The sequence below is a fragment of the Mus musculus genome, chromosome 12 (genome assembly GCF_000001635.26).
Source record: "Mus musculus strain C57BL/6J chromosome 12, GRCm38.p6 C57BL/6J".
Lineage (NCBI taxonomy): Eukaryota > Metazoa > Chordata > Mammalia > Rodentia > Muridae > Mus > Mus musculus.
Window position 1 is genome coordinate 55323430 of NC_000078.6, and position 19545 is coordinate 55342974.

The following is a 19545-nucleotide window of genomic DNA, read 5'->3' on the forward strand; positions in this document are numbered from 1 at the left end:
AGGTGCAGGTCTCTGTCTTAGTTGACATACACTGAAAGAAGCTTAGTGAGCTGTGAGCTGGTCTCTGTGTATAGCAATAAGTCATTAGAATCATGATAGTGCTGTGTCCATTTAGCACAATTATAGTAAAGGGCTCTTCCCAAGGGCGTATGACTATTTATCCTCTGGTTCTTGGCCTCCTTAACAGTTCTATCTTAATGGGTTCTATCTCATGGTGTTGTCCTTAAATCCAGTCAGAAAGTGGTTGCTGTCACTATTCTACAAGTAGGCACATCACAGGCAGGTTGTTATTGCAGTTTGAAGGGTTCAGAGTTGAGCGAAATTAATGGTTACTTTTTCACGCACTAACATGCGTGCTACCTTCCACCTACCTCTACAAAAGCTAGCCAGTAGAGAGCTCAGGTCAGCACCCACTTGGTTTCTTCATGCTTATGACTCAAGTTAGTGGTCTCTGCTACAATAGTGTCTTAGAAGAAATTTTGGAGGGTAACTAAGAGCAATAGCAACATCCTGTAATGTTTGGGGGTCTATGGGACCACTTTGGCTAACAACACACAAAAGAAGTGATCCATTCTTATTACTGGGGCTTTTATATAAAAGCCTGTGGTATCTAGTCTATTTTCCCCGTTATGGGGTAACTCCACTTATATATATTCCATGAAGTTTCTACAGTATTGGGTTTCCATATAGCTTTTCCAGAGGCTCTTTTGTGTTAGTTTTCCCTCCCTATATCCCCTCCTCTCCCCTACCCTCCTAACCCCGCCCCATCTAACCCCCTTTATAACTGTATTCTATCTCTGCTCCCATATCTTTCTAGACGTCTGAAGTCTTTACTTGCTTCCTTATTAGTCCTGTGACAAGAACTCTGTTCTTGTTGTTGAGTTTGTAGTTTTTCATGTCAGTATTTGTTCTTGCTTCAATGATACTAGAAACTCCTCAAGGGAGTCGCACCTCCTGTAGTCTCCTGAATACTTGGAACTTTGTAGGTATACCACAAATACTGTTACTCATACAGCACATAAGCAGTGTTAGACTTGGTCAAAGCTACTGTTCATTTAGCTGTGTCATGTTAGTAACAGCTTTCTAGAAGTATTTCCTTTACAGGGAGGGAAACCGAGGTTCAGAAAGGTTACTCATTCACCAACATCCTACAGTCTAAGCGGTGAAGGCAGCATTCAAACCTAGATCTGCTCCCTACACTGTGTTATTTTGGGGTTAGAAAAGTATTGCTAGCCGGGCATGGTGGCACACGCCTTTCATCCCAGCACTTGGGAGGCAGAGGCAGAGGCAGGCAGATTTCTGAGTTTGAGGCCAGCCTGGTCTACAGAGTGAGTTCCAGGACAGCCAGAGCTACACAGAGAAACCCTGTCTCGAAAAAACTAAACAAACAAACAAAAACAAAACAAAGAAAAGTATTGCTTAGCTTGCATATTTGCTTAATTATGGCAGAGGAATAGTTATGTAATGAGAGTTAGTAATTTTTGTCAGGAATAATGAAATCAATTTCAGCTCTGTCAGAGGTCACAGGGACATAGAATTTCCCTTACCGTCATCAGTTACTACTGGGCCGACTGACTCACCTTTCGGCTCCTGGTCGGTCTGTCTTTTAGTTGTTCATTTGTTTGTATAAGCAAGACATGCCGGGGAACCACTGCTGAGGTGTGCAAGCTTAGCATTGAGCTAACAGTGTTCCCGGGAAGCCCCGACCTTATCGCTTCCATCCGCTCTTTCTTTTTCACCCAGTCCCTTTTTATTTTTATTTTTTAATTTTGTGCTTTTTGTTTTTTAAGAGAGGATCTCACTGTGTAACTCAGTTGGATCTCAAATTCAGAATCCTCCTGCCTTGGTGTCCAGCTGTGTGACTTGCATATGCCACTAGGCCTGGCCTTAGATCTACTATGTAATTATTTTAACAGGTTAAACTTAGTGTTGTTTCTCTGATACATTCTTCCTTCTTGGGTTTTTACTCACACACACACCTTTTTTTTTTTCCTATACCTGCCCCCTTTTTTTGGTATGTGCATTTTCATTAAAGGAGAACAAAAAAAAACCCAAAAAACCAGGCATGGGTATGGTGATAATCTCAGTCCTCAGAACACAGGCAGGAGAATTCCTTTCTTTTCTTTTAAAATTAGGACTAAACGAAATTAGATGTTAATTGTTTCATTTGTATGAGAGCATCTAAAACTAAATGGCCTTTGAAGACACAACTGTCTTCAAAATTACACTTTATAAACAAAGAGCTCACGTAGCTCAATGAAGCCGGAAATAAACTGGAAACTGGGAGTGAAGCTTGTGTGCCTTGGTAAGAAGAAAGGAGACTAGAAAGGTTGTCTGTATGGAGGACAGAAGGGAAATTCGGAGTGAGCACGCGCTTAAATATAACGGAGAAGCTGGGTGTGGTTGCGCGTGCACATGCACCCAGGGCCAGAAGCAAGATTTCTGCTAATTCAAGGCCAGCTTGATCTACATAGGAAGTTCCAGGTTAGCCATGGATGTATAGAGAAGCAGGCACCCATCTACTCCTGTATACACAAAGGAGCTCAGTTATCAGCAGGAAACAAGAAGTAGGGAGAGGTGTTTTAATAGCCTGTGTTAAAAGAGAGCAAATAAGTACTGTTGGCAAGCAGTTATTTGAAGCAATTGAACGGGCCTTTTGTAGCATAAACTTTCTGTCATGAAGTCATTCTACTTGTGTGTGTGTGTGTGTGTGTGTGTGTGTGTGTGTGTGTGTGTGTGTGTTCGTGTGCGCATGCTGCATGTATATGTGTATGTGTTCATGTGCCTTTGCTCTATATATGTGGAAGTCACAATAGGATGTCTGGTATCCTGCTTTACCACTCCCTATGTCTTATTCTCTTGCAACAGGGTGTCTTATTGAACCTGAAACTAGGCTGACAGCCAGCAAGCCCCAGCAATCCTGTCCGTACCCCACCTCCATCCCCAGCCCCTGAGAAGCTCTGGAGCTACAGGATTGCATGTGGTTGTTGTGTCTGAGTGCTTTTGAGTGCTGGGGATCTTAGCTCGAGACCTCAAGTTTATGCAGCAGGTCCTCTTCTTCCCCACTGAGCCAGCTCCCTGGCTGCAGCTTTATTGCACCTTCATGCCAGTGAAAGATCCTGACAGAATGTAAAAGGTCACAGAAGCCCTGAAATTGGCAAAATAGATTTCATTGTTAGTAGAACTAGCTTCACTGATTTAGAAAAATAGAGGTGCACAATGCTCTTGCCGATTCTCGAACCTGTGTGTCTGCCAATGTTCTGACCATGTGTGTGCCCATTGCTGCGCCTCACTGCCAGGTGTTTGTGGTATTGGTTGCTGGGAAAGAATCGGAAAATCTCCCCAGCAACCACAGTCGGGGCCAATCCAGAGTTGCTGCACCTTCATTAGACTCCTTCCTTGTTTCCCTCCCATACCCATTTCTTGAGGCATCAATCATTTTAGAATAGATATTGTTTAGATCTGGAAATCCCCTACTACCCCCCTTCTCCTTTTCCCCTTAAGGACCTATAAAAACTGAGACCCCTTTTCCCTCGAGGTCGTCTCCTCTACCCCTGTGTGGGATACGAGTTGTCCTCAGAGCTCTGGCTTTGAGTTGTCCCCAGAGCTCTGGCTTTCCCTGAATAAAGCCTCGTGTGGTTTGCATCAAGCTTGGTCTCTCGTGAGTTCTTGGGGGTCTGCTATTATCCCAAGGCCTGAGCGAGGGGCTCCTCTCGGAGTCTTTCACCAGCTCTTTGAGGCGGACATTAATAGTCCTGTTTTACACCAGAGGAGCTGGAGACCTAAAAAAGTGAGGTGATTGGCCAAGGTTGTATATGAGAGCAGACAGTCCAGCTGATGCAAACCTAGATAGGCTTGTTTCTAATGTAGTTTTTTTTTTTAAGATTTATTTATTTATTATATGTAAGTACACTGTAGCTGTCTTCAGACACCCCAGAAGAGGGCATCAGATCTCATTACGGATGGTTGTGAGCCACCATGTGGTTGCTGGGACTTGAACTCAGGACCTCTGGAAGAGCAGACAGTGCTTTTAACCGCTGAGCCATCTCTCCAGCCCCTCTAATGTAGTCTTTTTCAGTCTTAATAGCTTCTCTAACAACTAATCATGTGCCTGACCAAGGTGATAATTTTATAATATCCAGTTATTTGGAGGGTACAGGGAAGATGACTCAATCAATCAAATGCCTGCCATGAAGGCCTGGGACTTGAGTTTGGGTCCTCGGGATTTTTGTGGAAGCCCGCTGTGGTGGCACATATCAATAACCCCAGGATGGGTGAGGCACAGGAGCAGGTGGCTCTTTAGAGCTCATTGAGTGGACAAGCCAAATTGATGAGCTCCATGCTCAATGAGAGAGCCCATCTCAAATTAAGATGGACAGTGCTCCAAGAAGACATGTGACATTAACTTCTGACCTCCACATGCATGTGCAGATATGTGCATGCATTCACACACTGTACATATTGGCACAGACAGCTAGAACACATTCATATATCACATACTATGTAAAGTGCATATGCGCCCGCGCGCGCGCGCGCACACACACACACACACACACACACACACACACACACACACATATACCCACATACACTTTCATAGAAGAAATGAAAATGCTGATTTTGGCCAGTTTTTTTCAGAACAAATGAGAAATCTCTAAAGAGTATTAAAAAGAACCTTGATAGCCACATATATGATTGCTTTTCTTTGGAAATTAAAAACTTCATATGTGTATGTGTGTGTGTGTGTACATATATGTAATGTGTACTAGGTACACATAGTGGTCATGAGCCCTGGCATGCATGTACAGATCTGAGGATGACTTTTGGAAGACAATTCTCTTCTTTCACTGTGTGAGCTCTGGGGATGGAAATCAGCTCATCACACTTGGTGGCAAGCTCCTTTGCCCGCTGAGATGTGTCTCAGACTCTTCTCTGTGAATTCTTTTTGGATGTTGTTAGGTAGTGTTTATCTGTGTGTAGCGAGGCAGTGATGTCTATGGACAGTGCCTTGAGTTACAGCAGTTGAAAGCTGTCATATGCTTGCTGTTTTCCTATAGTTCTTTATCTCTTGCCTAAAAAATCTCTGCTGATGGTAAAGTAACTGGTTTGTTGTTGTTGTTGTTGCTGTTTGTTTTTGTTTTTCCAGACAAGGTTTCTCAGTATAGCTGTGGCTGTCCTGGAACTCATTCTGTAGACCAGGCTGGCCTCGAACTCAGAAATCCACCTGCTTCTGCCTTCCAGGTGCTAGGATTAAAGGTGTGCGCCACCACACCCGGCTCCATTTTCTGTCTTCTTACAAGTAAGCTTTTCTAATTTTAATTTTGTTTAATTTGGGGGCAGGGATGCTGGGATCCAACCCAGGGCCTGTATATGTCAGGCAAGTGCTCTACCACTGAGCTACACCTCAGAATCGGTTTATTTGAGTCAGGGTCTCACCATAGCCAAGGTTGGCCTCAAATTAAACACCTCCCAGCTTGCTGGGGTCCCATGTATGTGCTACCGACACCTGACTACAAAAATCTGGGAGGGTGTTTATGGCAGGACATTTTGCTTTTTTTTTTCCTTATCTTACTGAAATCAGTAAACTCAGATAGGATTACAAGGTCTCATGGTTACAGAAGGGCTCGGTTGGCCTGAGTTCCATCTCCTCAGCCTATGTAAAAATGCTGGATGTAGCCGTGTGCATCTGCATTATCAGCACTGGGAGGCAGACAGGATGACCCCCACCCCAGGCCTGTTTACTTGGTGAGCTTCAGGCCAGTGAAGGACCTGTCTCAGGTGGGTTGTATTCCTGAGAATGATGCCCAAGCTTGTCCTCTGGCCTTCACATGTGTGTACATGCATACACATTTGCACACATGGAGCTGCACATGCATGACAATAGACACATAAAAATTTTTATTTATAGGTCCAAGAGGCTATCACACTGTAGTAGTTGCAGCTAATGAAGCAACTGTGGGAAATTAAAGTATCTCTTGCAACTTCCTATTACATCGTAAGTCTGAGCTTTCTAAACTTTCTACTTTGATAAGGTTTGAGGAAGGCTTAAGTTCTCCGGCCTCTGTTTTAACTGTCAAGCTCTAATGGTACTTTCCAGATATGTGGTTTATTTTCTTATCTACACTAAGGCAGTTGTGCTGTTTTTTATAGAAGTTTTCCCCAATTCTTGTCTTACTGAAGGGACTAATCCAGCTTACAGACGAGCCACGATGCAGATGCTCTTCTAGTAAGCCAGGGTCTTCCGAGAACGCAGGCCTTCATGGTGAACATGTGTTATCAGTTTGGAGACTGTCCTGCTCCTGAGTTTCTGCTGTGGCCGAATGAGCCTCAGGTACAGCTGCAAGATGTAAGCCGCAGCATCAGGAGCTGTAGCTACCAAGAGATGCACCTGCAACTTCCGTGCTTACCTCATGTCTAGCTCCTCTTGTACCTGTCTCAGTGTTAGGGATTATCTGGGAACCATGTCTGAAAGAAGTCACATAAGGTAGGCATCAGGTGGGAAGATATTTTTTATTGATGTTCCCATGTTAGGAACGCTGCTTGTGTCCAGAATGGCTGGTGTTCCCCTGCGTCTTCATGTCCAGGATGACTAAAGCCAGTTGCTTCAGTGTCCCCTTCCTTCTTCTCTTAAACAATGCTGTGCCTGCAGCACATTGATACATGTTAAGATCGATGGTCTCAGCCGGTCATGGTGGCCCACGCCTTTAATCCCAGCACTCGGGAGGCAGAGGCAGGCGGATTTCTGAGTTCAAGGCCAGCCTGGTCTACGGAGTGAGTTCCAGAACAGCCAGGGCTACACAGAGAAACCTTGTCTCGAAACAAAACAAAACAAAAAACAAAACAAAACAAAACAAATACAAAACAAAAAATCGTTGGTCTCCATTCAGGAGGCAGAAGCAGGCAAATCTCTGTGAGTTTGAGGCCAGTCTGGTTTACAGAGTGAGATTCAGGACGGCCTGGGCTACATTGAGAGACCCTGTCCAAAGAATACAAAAACAAAAACAAAAACCTGGTCTTTTTCTGTTGTGAAGTTTGGGATATGTTGATTGGTGTATCTTCTTATACCCACGTTGCCCTTCTAGAATATGGCACTAGCTAGACAATTAGAGAAATTTGTATCAGAATTTAAGAACAGAAGTAAACCATGGATTATCATCCTAAATTGAAGAGAAAGCTTGTCATGGGGGCTGAGGCATGGCTCAGCAGTTGTGAGCACTTTTAGAGGGCTTGGGTTCAGTCCTCAGCACCCACATGGTGGCTCACAACCATCTATAACTCCAGTCCCAGAAGATCCAGTGCCCACTAGAAGAAAGAAAAAAGAAAAAGAGAAAAGAGAGCTTATAATTTATTTCTTTATTTCCTTGTTTGCTGCTTTTAAGACAGGGTTACACTCTGTAGCTCAGGCTGACCTAAAATTAACTACATTCCCCAGGCTATCATAGAACACACCATAGCCAATCCAGTACTGGCTTATAGGCCTAAGACTAGAACATTTGTTTATTAAGAATTTTACCATCTCCACCTACCAAGAAAAGTCACTCACTCAACGTGTTGGTTTCCCCTCACATAATACCAGGAGAACTGTAACCAGAGTCAGGTTCTGCCTTGCGGGGCTTAAGGCGCTCTTGTTATGAATGGACTCTTTCCTTTGTTCTGGAGCTCATGTGTCCGTTTTAAACTCCTGTTTCTTGCTTGCATGCCTTAGTCTGCCTTTACTGTTACTTACAACGGCAACAGTACAGCTGTTCTGCCCCATTGTCTCATGTGAATTGGGTAAAAAATTCAAAACCTCTTATTGTTTTAGAGTTTATTTTACATTTTGTATTCTTCCAATCTTATAGTAATGAGCAAGAGTTTCTCTTTTTTTTCTTAATTTAAACTCAAGAGATGCATACACGTTTTGAGGGTACAGGGTGTCACATAGCTAAGGCTGCCCTCAGATTCACTGTGTAGTAGATGGCCTTGAACTTCTGGTCTCCCAAATGCTAAGGTTATAGGCTGTATGTCTTTATACCCAGCTTTTTATTTTTCTAAGAAAAACTTTAATCCCAGCACTTGAGAAGCAGCAGCAGGTGGGTCTCTGAGTTGGAGGTTACAGGTCAGTCAGAGCTGCAAAGAGAAACCCTGTCTCAAAAACCCAAAAAGAAAAGGAAAGAAAAGAAAAGGAGAGGAGAGAGAGGAGAGGAGAGGAGAGGAGAGGAGAGGAGAGGAGAGGAGAGGAGAGGAGAGGAGAGGAAAGAGAAGAGAAGAGAAGAGAAGAGAAGAGAAGAGAAGAGAAGAGAAGAGAAGAGAAGGAAAAATTTCTTGCTGAAGGTGATGGCACACGCCTTTAATCCCAGCATTTGGGGAGGCAGAGGCAGGCAGAACTCTGAATTCAAGGCCAGCCAGCCTGGTATACAGAGCAGGTTCCAGGACAGCCAGGGCTACATAGAGATCCCCCCCCCACCACCACGAAAACCCGAAAGATCTCATGTCTTCAGACTATACATATGGATGACCTTACATCTGTGATCTTCACCTTCCACCTGCACAGTGCTGAAATTACAGGTGTACACTACCACTCCATTTTATGTTTTGTTTTTGAGACAGGGTCTCACTACATAGCCTGAAACCCACATAAACCTGTCCTTTGCCTCCCAAGTTCTAGGATCAAAAGCCATGTCCTAAAACGTTATCTGTTAACAACTATGCATGCGCATGCTTGTGAACACTTGTGAGTGAGTGTTGGTTCTCTTTTCCACCCTGTGGATTCTGGAACTTTAACCCCAATGGTCAGGGTAGGCAGCAAGCAAGCACCCTTACCCAATGAACCATCTGGCCAGCCCTGTACATTTTCTTATTTATAACCAGTGTTAGTACTGATTTTACCTGCCTGATTTCTGCCCAAATTTGTGTTAACAGCCTCTGTAAATCATATTTACAAATCCTTTATGGTTATATTTTAAATTAAGTTTTAAGGCATAAGATGAGTAAAGGCAGTAGAAGTTCTGATGGTGATGCTTTCCTGTAATCCCAGTACCCAGGAGGTTAAGAGAAGGGGATTGTGAGATGCAGCTTAGGATATAGAAAAAACAAACAACAACAAAACTACCACCAACAACCAAAAGAACCAACCAAATTAAAAAGCAAAACAAAAAACAATATGTTGCAAAAAGGAAAAGCTGCTCGTATGTCGGTGAATACATGCAATGTTTCACATCAGTATAGCCAAGAGCGTGATCATCATACAGACATCTGCATTGGTGAGAATGTGGAGCAATTGGAACCCTATGTTACAGTTAGAAAGTAAAATAGGACAGCCACTTTGGACATAGTCTGGAACAGGACTAGCGTGCTATCTGACAGATTGACTCCTAGGTACTCCAGAAGCAATGAAAGTGAACATCCGTGCAGAGCTGCACACCCGTGGTCACAGCGAAATCGTTTCTCAGTAGCCCAAGGCAGAACCAGCTTGCTCCCCAGCTGATGATGGGTAGGCAGCATGATAGACATGACGTGGACTTCTGTGTGGCAGGAAAGAGTCAAAGTGTTGACTTATGCTGCATATGAATAAGCGTTGAAAATACCATTCTCCATGAAAGCAGTCACTTACTAAAATCTCTGTATGTATGATTCAGAATAGGAAAATTAGGGAGACAGAAACTAGGTTACTGGTTGGGGGCTGGTTATAGGAGGCTGGGGGCAGGGAATTGATTGCCAATGAGTATGGGTTAGTTTTTTTTTTTTTTTTTTTCTCCTAGCAAGGACAAATAGTTTAAAAGTAGATTATGGTGTTATTGCAAACCCTGTAAATTGTATCTTCAAATGGATAAATGTCATGGTATATTAATTATATCTCAAACTATTTTTTTAAGATTTATTTATTTATTTTACTTTTTTGTATGGGTATACAGTATCTGTCTTCAGACACACCAGAAGAGGGCGCCAGATCCTATTATAAATGGTTGAGAGCCACCATGTGGTTGCTGGGAATTGAACTCAGGACCTCTGGAAGAGCAGTCGGTGCTCTTAACCGCTGAGACATCTCTCCAACACCTCATTAAACTTTTTTTTTAAAAAAATAGTGCCAGCCAATAAATAAAGGATTAATAAATATATGGGTAGACTTTTTTCATATCCTAGATCATTGGCCAATGTACATTTAAGTATAAACCCAATATAGACATAGAAAGAAATAATCAATTATTCTTTGATTTTTGTTGGTTTATTGGGTATTTTGTTTTGTTTTGTTTTGTTTTGAATAGGGTCTTGTGTAGCCCAGGCTGCCCCAAACTCCGTGTGTACTTAAGCATGACCTTGATCTTCTAATCCTCCAACTCCAAGTGCTGGGACTGACTGCAGGCAACACCGACAAACACATTCTGCTCTGGTTTCAGATCAGCTCCCTTGAGAGCTGCCGCTGCCGAGCTTGCAGGCTTGTAGTGCTCTGTGCTGTCTTTGGTGTGTGCTATGTCAACAGAGCGGCCATTTCTTTCTTTGCCACGCCTTATCTGCACTAGCTACCTAGTGGCTTTTGAATTCATTAAATGTATTTCACAGGCTTAAACTCTCAGGACAGCCTGATCTACATACATAGCAAGTTCCAAGACAGCTAGAGCTACATAATCAAAGACACCGCCCCCCACCCCCCCCACCCCCCCCACACACACACACTCTTAGTATATTGTTGCAATACATCTCCAACCCAAATATGCCCTGGCAATGAAAACACAACTCAATATGAATCCATGCTGTGTGCCTAGATTGGGCAGATCTACCACTACACTACCATCTTCCACATCTATGAGACCCCTTAGAACTTGCGGTTTCTCCAGGCCATGTGCTTCTGCTCCACTTTTCTTCTTCCTCCTCCTCTTCATCCTCTCCCTTTTCTATTTTCTCTCTCTCTCTCTTTTTTTTTTTTTTCCTGAGACATGGTTTCTCTGTGTAGCCCTCCTGGAACTCACTCTGTAGCCCAGGCTGTCCTTGAACTCAGAAATCCGCCTGCCTCTGCCTCTCAACTACTGGGCCACCACTGCCAGGCCCATTTTCTCCTTCTCTTTCTCCCCCTTCCACTCCACCTTCCTTTTATCTGCCCAATCTTCAGCTCTCCTTTATTTTAAGATTAAGGTGGGAAGCAGGTTTACAGGAAATTACCTGAGTGCTGACTCATTCCTTATTCACAGCCACACTCTGGAGAATGGAATTAACATCAAATATAATTAGCCCCAGGGCTATCCACAACACTTCCCCCTTTCTGTCCAAGTAGAAGACTATTTTATCTCAGATATAATTGAACATAACTATTATTATTTTGTAATTTATAAAGTACAAGAGACCTAACACCCAGTCCATCATCTTTGTTAATTAAACAGAACCTCTGTCATCTATCCTTACTTAAAAGACTATAGTTCTGCACCTGGCTATGTCTTGGCTTTAGATTGAATGCCATCTGAAAACCATCCTCTCAAAGGAAAAAGCCTGGGTCAGCTAGGAGACTACGTTGTTTTTCAACCCCATCAGAAATCCAATAACAACTGATAGTAACTGAAAATATATAGGAAGCCTAACACAGCTTCCAAAACGTAGCCAATTTTTAGAGACCGCTGAGCACTTGGACAGTTCCTTACTTCAACAGTGTATCTCACTCAGCCTAAGCTAAGCTTCAGGGCACCTACCTATGAGGATGCTTCCCTGGGTCGCTAACTAGTGTATATCTGCTGGGTGAGAACAAGAAAACTCAGTATCCTAGATCTCTTTCTCTAAGTAGAAAACATGGACCAGAAGGATAATCTTTGGATGAGGATTTTATGACACATCCAGAGAGTTGCCTTTCTAATATACCTGTCTCAGGCATACCTTTTCCAGTCTGTAGTTTTAAGGACTTTCCAGCTACTGTGAACATAATATCAGAACAGGAAGGGGAGTTTGTAAGTTATGCAATCTAATATTAATTTTTCAGAGACACATTTTGCTGTCTCTGTTTGTTATTACTACTGAGATGAATACATTGTGCTACTAAACACAACACCAAAACGGTAATTAACAGTCTAATGGAAATTTGTTCCCTGCTGATTATTAATGGAACTTTCTTTTTTTTTTTTTTTTTTTTTTTTTTGAGACAAGCTGGCCTGGACCTCATTGTCTGGCCCTAGAGTGGCCTTAGACTCTTACTAATCTTCTGATTTAACCTCTCAAGTAATAATTTGTCAGATATAACCTCTTTAAAAAACTTATTCATGTTAGCAATTTAATGCATTTGCCTTGTTTCGTTTGATTTATTTAGCTTTATATGGACACAAACAAACAAAACAAATTATATTGTGTAGAAACTTTTAATTTTCCTTGATATTTTTACTTTTATTTATAAAAATTAGTATTTCTATTCCAACCAATATTTAGTTGGTTTTGTTACAAAATGGAAGTTTACTTATTTGTTTAAGGACTTGGGTTTTTTTTTTTTTTTTTTTCTGTTTAGCTAGTGCTAACAACTACTTTTTTGTTTGTTTTGTCTTGTTTTGTTTTGTTTTGCTTTGGATAGTTGGCTTTCCAAGACAGGGTTTCTCTATGTAGCCCTGGCTGTCCCAGGACTTTCTCTGTAGACCAGGCTGGCTTCGAACTCAAGAGAGCCACCTGCCTCTGCCTCTCCAGTACAGGGATTAAAGATTTTGTACCACCACCACCTAGCTGGATTTGTTTATTTTTATGTTGCTTTGGTGTTTTGCATGCATACATATCTATATAAGGTGCCGGGTTCCCCTGCAACTGGTGTTGCAGACAGTTGTGAGTGCTAGGAATTGAACCTAGGTCCTCTGGAAGAAAAGCCATCGCTCTTAACCACTGGGCCGTCTCTCCAGCCCGAGAAGTTTTACTTTACTTTATTATTTTATGTGTATGGAGTTTTGCCTGAATGCACCACTGTGTGCCTGATGCCCAAGGGAGTGAGAAGAGGGCATTGAGTCACCTGGAGTAGGAGTTACAGACGGTCATGAGCTATATAGGTGGGAGCTGTAAATTGTATCTGAGCCCCCTGTGAGAGCAGCCTGTGCTCTCAACCACTGATTCATCTCTTCCACCTTCTATGATCCATTTTAAAGTCATTCTGTACACAATGTTAAATAGGGAGTAAGGACAGTTTTCCCACATTCAATTTATTTTGAGGTAAGAAAGGGATAAAAGAGGATGGGGTTGGGGGCAAGGTGGGTGAAGAGATGGCTCAGTGAGTGGTTAAGAGCACTAGCTGCTCTTCCAGAGGACCTGGGTTCAATTACCAGCACCTACATGGCAATTCGTAACTCCAGTTTTAGGGGATCTGACACCTTCACACAGACAAAAATGCAGATAAAACATAAATACACATAAAATTTTAAAAGGAAGGATGAAAAGGGGAAGAAAAAAATATATACATATACATATATGCACATACATATAAATATATATGAAATTGTGAAAGAATAAACTCATTTTAAAATTATTTTGACTTTTGTTCCTTTTTATCTCATTTCCTTCCATATTGTGTTCTTCTATAGTATCTTAGTCTTTTGACTAATAACCAAGCATAAATTTTCTGCTAGCTTTGTTAACTTTTTATTAGCATTAAAAAAAAAATAGGTTTGAACTTTCATACACGTGTGTCATTGTATCTGATCTTATTCATCCACCTCCTATCCTGTACCCTCTCCATTGTTAATCGCCTTCCTCTCCCAAAGTAGCTTTCCTGCCACAAATATTCCACTGTACTCTCTTGTCCCTGTCCCTATCCCCCACCCCACCCCACCCCCATAGTTCTCTCCGATTTCAGGGATGAGGTATCACTACCATGCCAGCTGTTTTTTGGGGGGAGGGGGAGTGTTACCATAGCATTTTTTAAACATATGGGTTTGGGTTTTTTTGGTTGTCCTGGAACTCACTTTGTAGACCAGGCTGGCCTCAAACTTACAGAGATCCGGCTGCCTCTGCCTCCCATTTGCTGGGATTTAAAGGCAGCACAGGTCAGCCTAGAGCACATAGTGAGTTTGAAACCAGCTTGGGCTGTATAGAAAGACCTTGTTTCAAAATACAAAATTCAAGGAAAAAGAAATTTTTTTTTTTTTTTTAGTCAGTCTCACGGTATAACCCTAGCTGGCTCGAAATGTCCACGTGTAGCCCAGGCTGGACTCAAACTCACAGATCTAACTGTATCTACCTTCAGAATGCTTGGGTTAAGGGTTTGTGCCGCCAAAAAATTATAAATAAATAAAAATAAAAAAGGATAGATCCTTGTTCTTTCACCACAGTTGCCAGGTAACTGTGTTCCCTTCTCTTGGCCTACAGAACAGGACTTAAAATTTCAGTATGTATGTGTGTAGTAGGGAAGTGGGGTTTCTATGGGAAGAATATTTTCAGTTATCAAAATAATACTAAATTGCCTCAGCATGCTTACAGTGAGGTCCTGGTCTAGTTCTCTGGTGTAGTTCTTTTGAGATCCATGTGTTCTGAGGCAGGGTCTTCTCTGTCTCGGGCTGACCTAAGTTCCCTGTGTAACTGAGGATGGACTTGAACCTTGGCTCCTCCTGCCTTCACGTCTCAGGGTGGAATGGCAGACCTACTCTATAGAGTGCAGGGATCAAACCCAAGCGTTTTCAGGCAGAATAGACAAGTGCTGAACTACATAGCCTCAGCCCCTAAACTCTCAGGTAGAGTAGATGAGGGCTGACCTACATCCCCGGCCCCTAACTCCCGCTAATGTTTCCTCTCACTTTGCCTTTTTAGGAACTGAAGAGATTCGAGAGCTTTGTGAACTCCTGTCCTCCTTTTGATATCGTTATTGATGGCCTCAATGTTGCAAAAATGTTTCCTAAGGGTCGTGAATCTCAAAATGTAAGTATGTTTTATTTTGTCTTTCCCTCTGTAGAAATAATTCCTGTAAAGAACCAGCTGCCTTCTGTGTACAGCGTCGGCTCGCTCCTCTCCTCACCTCTCCTTCTGTGTACAGCCTAGGCTCTCTCCTCTCCTGACCTCTCCTGACCTCTCTTTCTGTGTACAGCCTCGGCTCTCTCCTCTCCTAACCTCTCCTTCTGTGTACAGCCTCGGCTCTCTCCTCTCCTGACCTCTCCTTTCTCCTTGGAGTCACTGTTTAGCTCCGGATCACAGCTGTCTAATTTGAAAATGAATACAGCAGATATAATACTGAGATACTAGGTAATCATTATTCCATGTTTTCCTATACATGGTAGATTCACAGATTAACCTGTGCAGTTGTTTTCTCTCTGGGTGATCCTTGGTTTTTTATCAACTTGTAGTAGGTTCAAAGAAAGCTACCAGGATTTTTCATTCCTTTTTCTTTTTTTTTTTTTTTTTTTTTTTTTTTTTTTTAAAGATTTATTTATTTATTATATGTAAGTACACTGTAGCTGTCTTCAGACACTCCAGAAGAGGGCGTCAGATCTTGTTACAGATGGTTGTGAGCCACCATGTGGTTGCTGGGATTTGAACTCTAGACCTTTGGAAGAACAGTCGGGTGCTCTTACCCACTGAGCCATCTCACCAGCCCCTTTTCATTCCTTTTTCATTCATTCTTTTTCTTCTGTTCTTTTTGAGGCGGTCTCTCTGTGTAGACCCACACTGGCCTGAACTCACAGAGATCCTTCTGCCTCTGCCTCCTCTGCCTCTGCCTCTGCCTCTGCCTCCTCTGCCTCTGCCTCCTCTGCCTCTGCCTCCTCTGCCTCTGCCTCCTCTGCCTCTGCCTCCTCTGCCTCTGCCTCCTCTGCCTCTGCCTCCTCTGCCTCTGCCTCCTCTGCCTCTGCCTCCTCTGCCTCTGCCTCCTCTGCCTCTGCCTCCTCTGCCTCTGCCTCCTCTGCCTCCGCCTCTGCCTCCGCCTCCGCCTCCTCTGCCTCCGCCTCCGCCTCCCAAGTGTTCCCCTCTGTGACCATGATTTTTTCATAGCATCAAAGCGATTAGAAAATTAAAGTTAAATGTGCACAATAAATCCCTTGAAAACAACCAGAATTTAAGATTAGATTATAGAGAGTGCCTGGATTTCAGCTTGCGGCTCGTTCAGCTTGGTGCCGTGCTGCAGTTGGACGCCCTGTCTAACAGATGCTGCCAACATAAGCAAAGCCTTTTCTCTGAGGTGCAGCTCCCTCAGCTCAGCCATTTATGCTTTCTTTATTTGCAAAAGACATGAGGGGATTTGTGTGTTCTGATGTTGTCTTTTTTTAATTGGTTGGTTGGTTTTGTTTGTTTAGTATGTGCCTGTGTCTGGCCTTGAACTCCTGAGCTTCCTGCCATGAGAGGAGTTTGAAAGTATCTTTGTCTCTTGACAAAGGCAAGGCAGAAAATGAAGAATGCAGTTCTGAGCCATCAGGCTTGGAAGAGTTGTTTTTGATGGACTCATTTGGGAAAGTCCCCATCTAATCCGTAAAATAAGTTTAGTGTTCACTTATCTTTTATTTGGTTTTCAGCTTTCCACAAAGCCCTAAAAATTAGTTTGCCAGATATCGGCTAAATTGGACTGAGTTTTTTGGGGGGAAGTAGGATATCAAGGCTGGGTGGTGGGTATGTCCACTAGCCTGTCATAAGGAAATCTGTAGATGAGTGATTCTGTCACACTTTTGGAGAAGGAGACGGAGAACAGACAGCCAAACCAGTCTCCCGAAAGTCCTCCGGGCACATCTGGGTTGTCAGAAGTGGTTTCCTAGTTTCTCTAAGTAGCCTGTAAATGGCATCTTGGTTTAAGGATAGATGTCCTGTGCTGGAGATGACGCTCACTTGGTAGCACAGCCTCCCAAGAATGCACAGAGTCTGGGATCCCATCCCCAGGACCCCATAAACCAGACGCAGTGGCACACACCTGTAGTCCTAACACTTAAGAAGTGGGGGCAGGAAGAGCAGAAGTTCAAAGCCATCCTTGGCTGTTTTCCATTCTGTAAAATGGGAATAGATAGTTCCTATCTCCAGAAAGTGTCATGAAGATTGAAGGACTCTATGTGCAAGCCCTCCGTGCACGAACTTCACAAGTGTAGCTACGGTCGTAATTACTGTTCCATTGAACTCCCAAATGGAACGATAATTCTTGTTTGTCTGTAGGCCCTTCTCTGGTAGCTTAAGTTTTTTCCTGTCATTCATGACAATGAAAAATGCTAAATTCTAGGCCAGGCATGGTAGGTAGTGTATGCCTTTAATGCCAGCATTCAGGAAGCAGAGACAGGTGGATCTCTGAATTTGAGGCCAGCCTGGTCTGCTATATAGAGATCTCCTGTCTTAAAAAAAAGAAGGAAAGGAAATCCTAAATTCTATCTTGATATTAGACTCAGTCTAGACCAGATAGTCAAATAATAGCTGATTAAGAATTGCAGTCAGTAGGAAGAATAACAATATCAACCAACCAGACCCCCCCCCCCCCCAGAGCTCCCAGGGACTAAACCACCAACAAAAGAGTATACATGGAGGGATCCATGGCTCCAGCTGCATATGTAGCAGAGGATGGCCTAGTCTGGCATCAATTGGGAGAGAGACCCTTGGTCCTGTGGAGGCTTGATGATGACCCAGTGTGGGGCAATGCTAGGGCAAGGAGGTGGGAATGGATGGGTGGGTTGGGGAGCACCCTCATAGAAGTAGGGGGAAGAGGATGGGAATAGGGGGTTTCTGGAGAGGAAACCAGAAAAGGGGATAACATTTGAAATGTAAAGAAAATATCCAATAAAAGAAAAGAAAAGGAAAGAAAAGAGAGAGAGCTATTTGCATCATTCTGTCCTCAGTTGATAGAATCTCTCTCACTCTGCTAAGTAGACTAAACATTAAAGTTGTCGTTTGCTCTGTAAAAAAGAAAAAGAAAAAGAAAAAAAACAAAGAATTGCAGTCAGCACCAGACCCTGAACCAGAACAGTGGCTCATTGTGATGAACATTTGCAAGCAAAGACGTGTGGACACACTGAGATCCACTGCAGCTTCCACGATTTCTACACAATCTTTACACGATTTTTTGTTTTCTTTTGTTTTTTATTTACTTTTTTTTTTTTATTTTATTGGGGTGGGGGTTTGAGAGGACAGAGGGCAGATACAGAGGGGTGGGGAGAGGAGTGGGGTTGGGGTTTATAATGTGAACTTCACAAGGTATCAATACAAAGTTAAGAAATAAAGAGATTTTTAAAACAAAAACAACAAAAATCATTTATCACTACACCATTTTTGCTATTGCTTTTGTTATCGTTCAGCTGTAGCTGCTGTTTTCATCAGTATAGATTAGTCATGGCAATTGTGCCTTCTGTGTTCCCTTCACCACTGAATTCTCCTTTGTGAGTCCACATCAGGGTCAGGTCAGTTGGATAATTGTTTGTAGAGAAAAAAAAAAAAAAGAATTGAAGTCAGTACTATTAAAAACACATGATAAAATAAAATAGTGTAAAGAAACTATGTTTTGGAGTTGGGGCCATTGCTCAGTGGACAGAATTTACCCAGCATGCATGAGGCCTGGATTTCTATCTCAGCTCCACAGAAGAAAACTCAGACAGACATAGCTTAAGTTGGTGTGCTAGTGTAAACCCAGATTTCAGGAGGCAGAGTCAGGATGATCTCGAGTTAGAGGCCAGCCTGGCCTCCATAGTTCCGAGACACCTTGATACCCTATAGTCAAGCATGTTAGGATTGTCTCCCTTTTTGGCTACTTTTTGTTTTGTTTTATAGACAAGAGTCCCAAGTAGCCTGGGCTGGCCTTGAACTCACTAGGTAACCAACAGTGACCTTGAACTTCTGACTATCTGCCTCTACCTCCATACTTTTCTGTCACTAGTTCATCACGTATCTGATATGCTCGATAAGATGGATATTGGGGAAGGACCTGGCGTTCATTATTTAGGGAGCTTCACTGTGATCACATAGCTTGAACTTGGAGCTTACATCTTTAAGGGTAATAGAAATTAAGGAACTGGGCTGGTGAGATGGCTCAGTGGGTAAGAGCACCCGACTACTCTTCCGAAGGTCCGAAGTTCAAATCCCAGCAACCACATTGTGGCTCACAACCACCCGTAATGAGATCTGATGCCCTCTTCTGGTTCGTCTGAAGTCAGCTACAGTGTACTTACATTAAATAAATAAATAAATAAATAAATAAATAAATAAATAAAATCAAAATGTTAAAAAAAAAAAAAGAAATTAAGGAACTAAGAGAACAAGCTTCGGGGCCAGAAAGATGGTTCAGTAGTTAAGAGCATATATCCCGCTTTTGCAAGGGACCCAAGTTCTGTTTCTAACACCCACATCAGGTGGCTCTCAACTGCCTGTTAAAAATAAAATAGTGGAGCCAGGAGGTGGTAACACATGCCTTCAGTCTAGCACTTGGGAGGCAGAAGCAAGTAGATATCTAAATTTGAGGCCAGCCTGGTCTACAGAGCGAGTTCAGTATGAATGGAGATTCTATTCTAGAAAAACAAAACCCAATTCTATTAGTGAAGATAAGTTAGGTTAGACTAGCTTTAAAAAAAATAGCTACTCATTTAAGCCATCTCTGTTATTATTATCATCATTTCAGAACCAGAGAAACTGGAATATTAACAGTGAGACGACATGGGAGAGAAGTCGTGAAGGCTG

The 19545-nt window shown here is 42.7% G+C and overlaps 1 protein-coding gene across 2 annotated transcripts in view; it reads left to right on the top strand.

The window, feature by feature from the left end:
• Prorp (protein only RNase P catalytic subunit) overlaps nucleotides 1-19545 on the top strand; it is a 79856-nt gene that overhangs the window by 20793 nt on the left and 39518 nt on the right. For both annotated transcript variants that reach the window (XR_001780473.2, NM_025373.1), the window contains exon 4: nucleotides 14731-14838. Coding sequence is in view for 1 of the 2 variants with exons in the window: in NM_025373.1 (NP_079649.1) it covers nucleotides 14731-14838 (108 nt within the window). In the remaining variant the exon portion in view is untranslated. The remainder of the gene's footprint in view (nucleotides 1-14730; nucleotides 14839-19545) is intronic.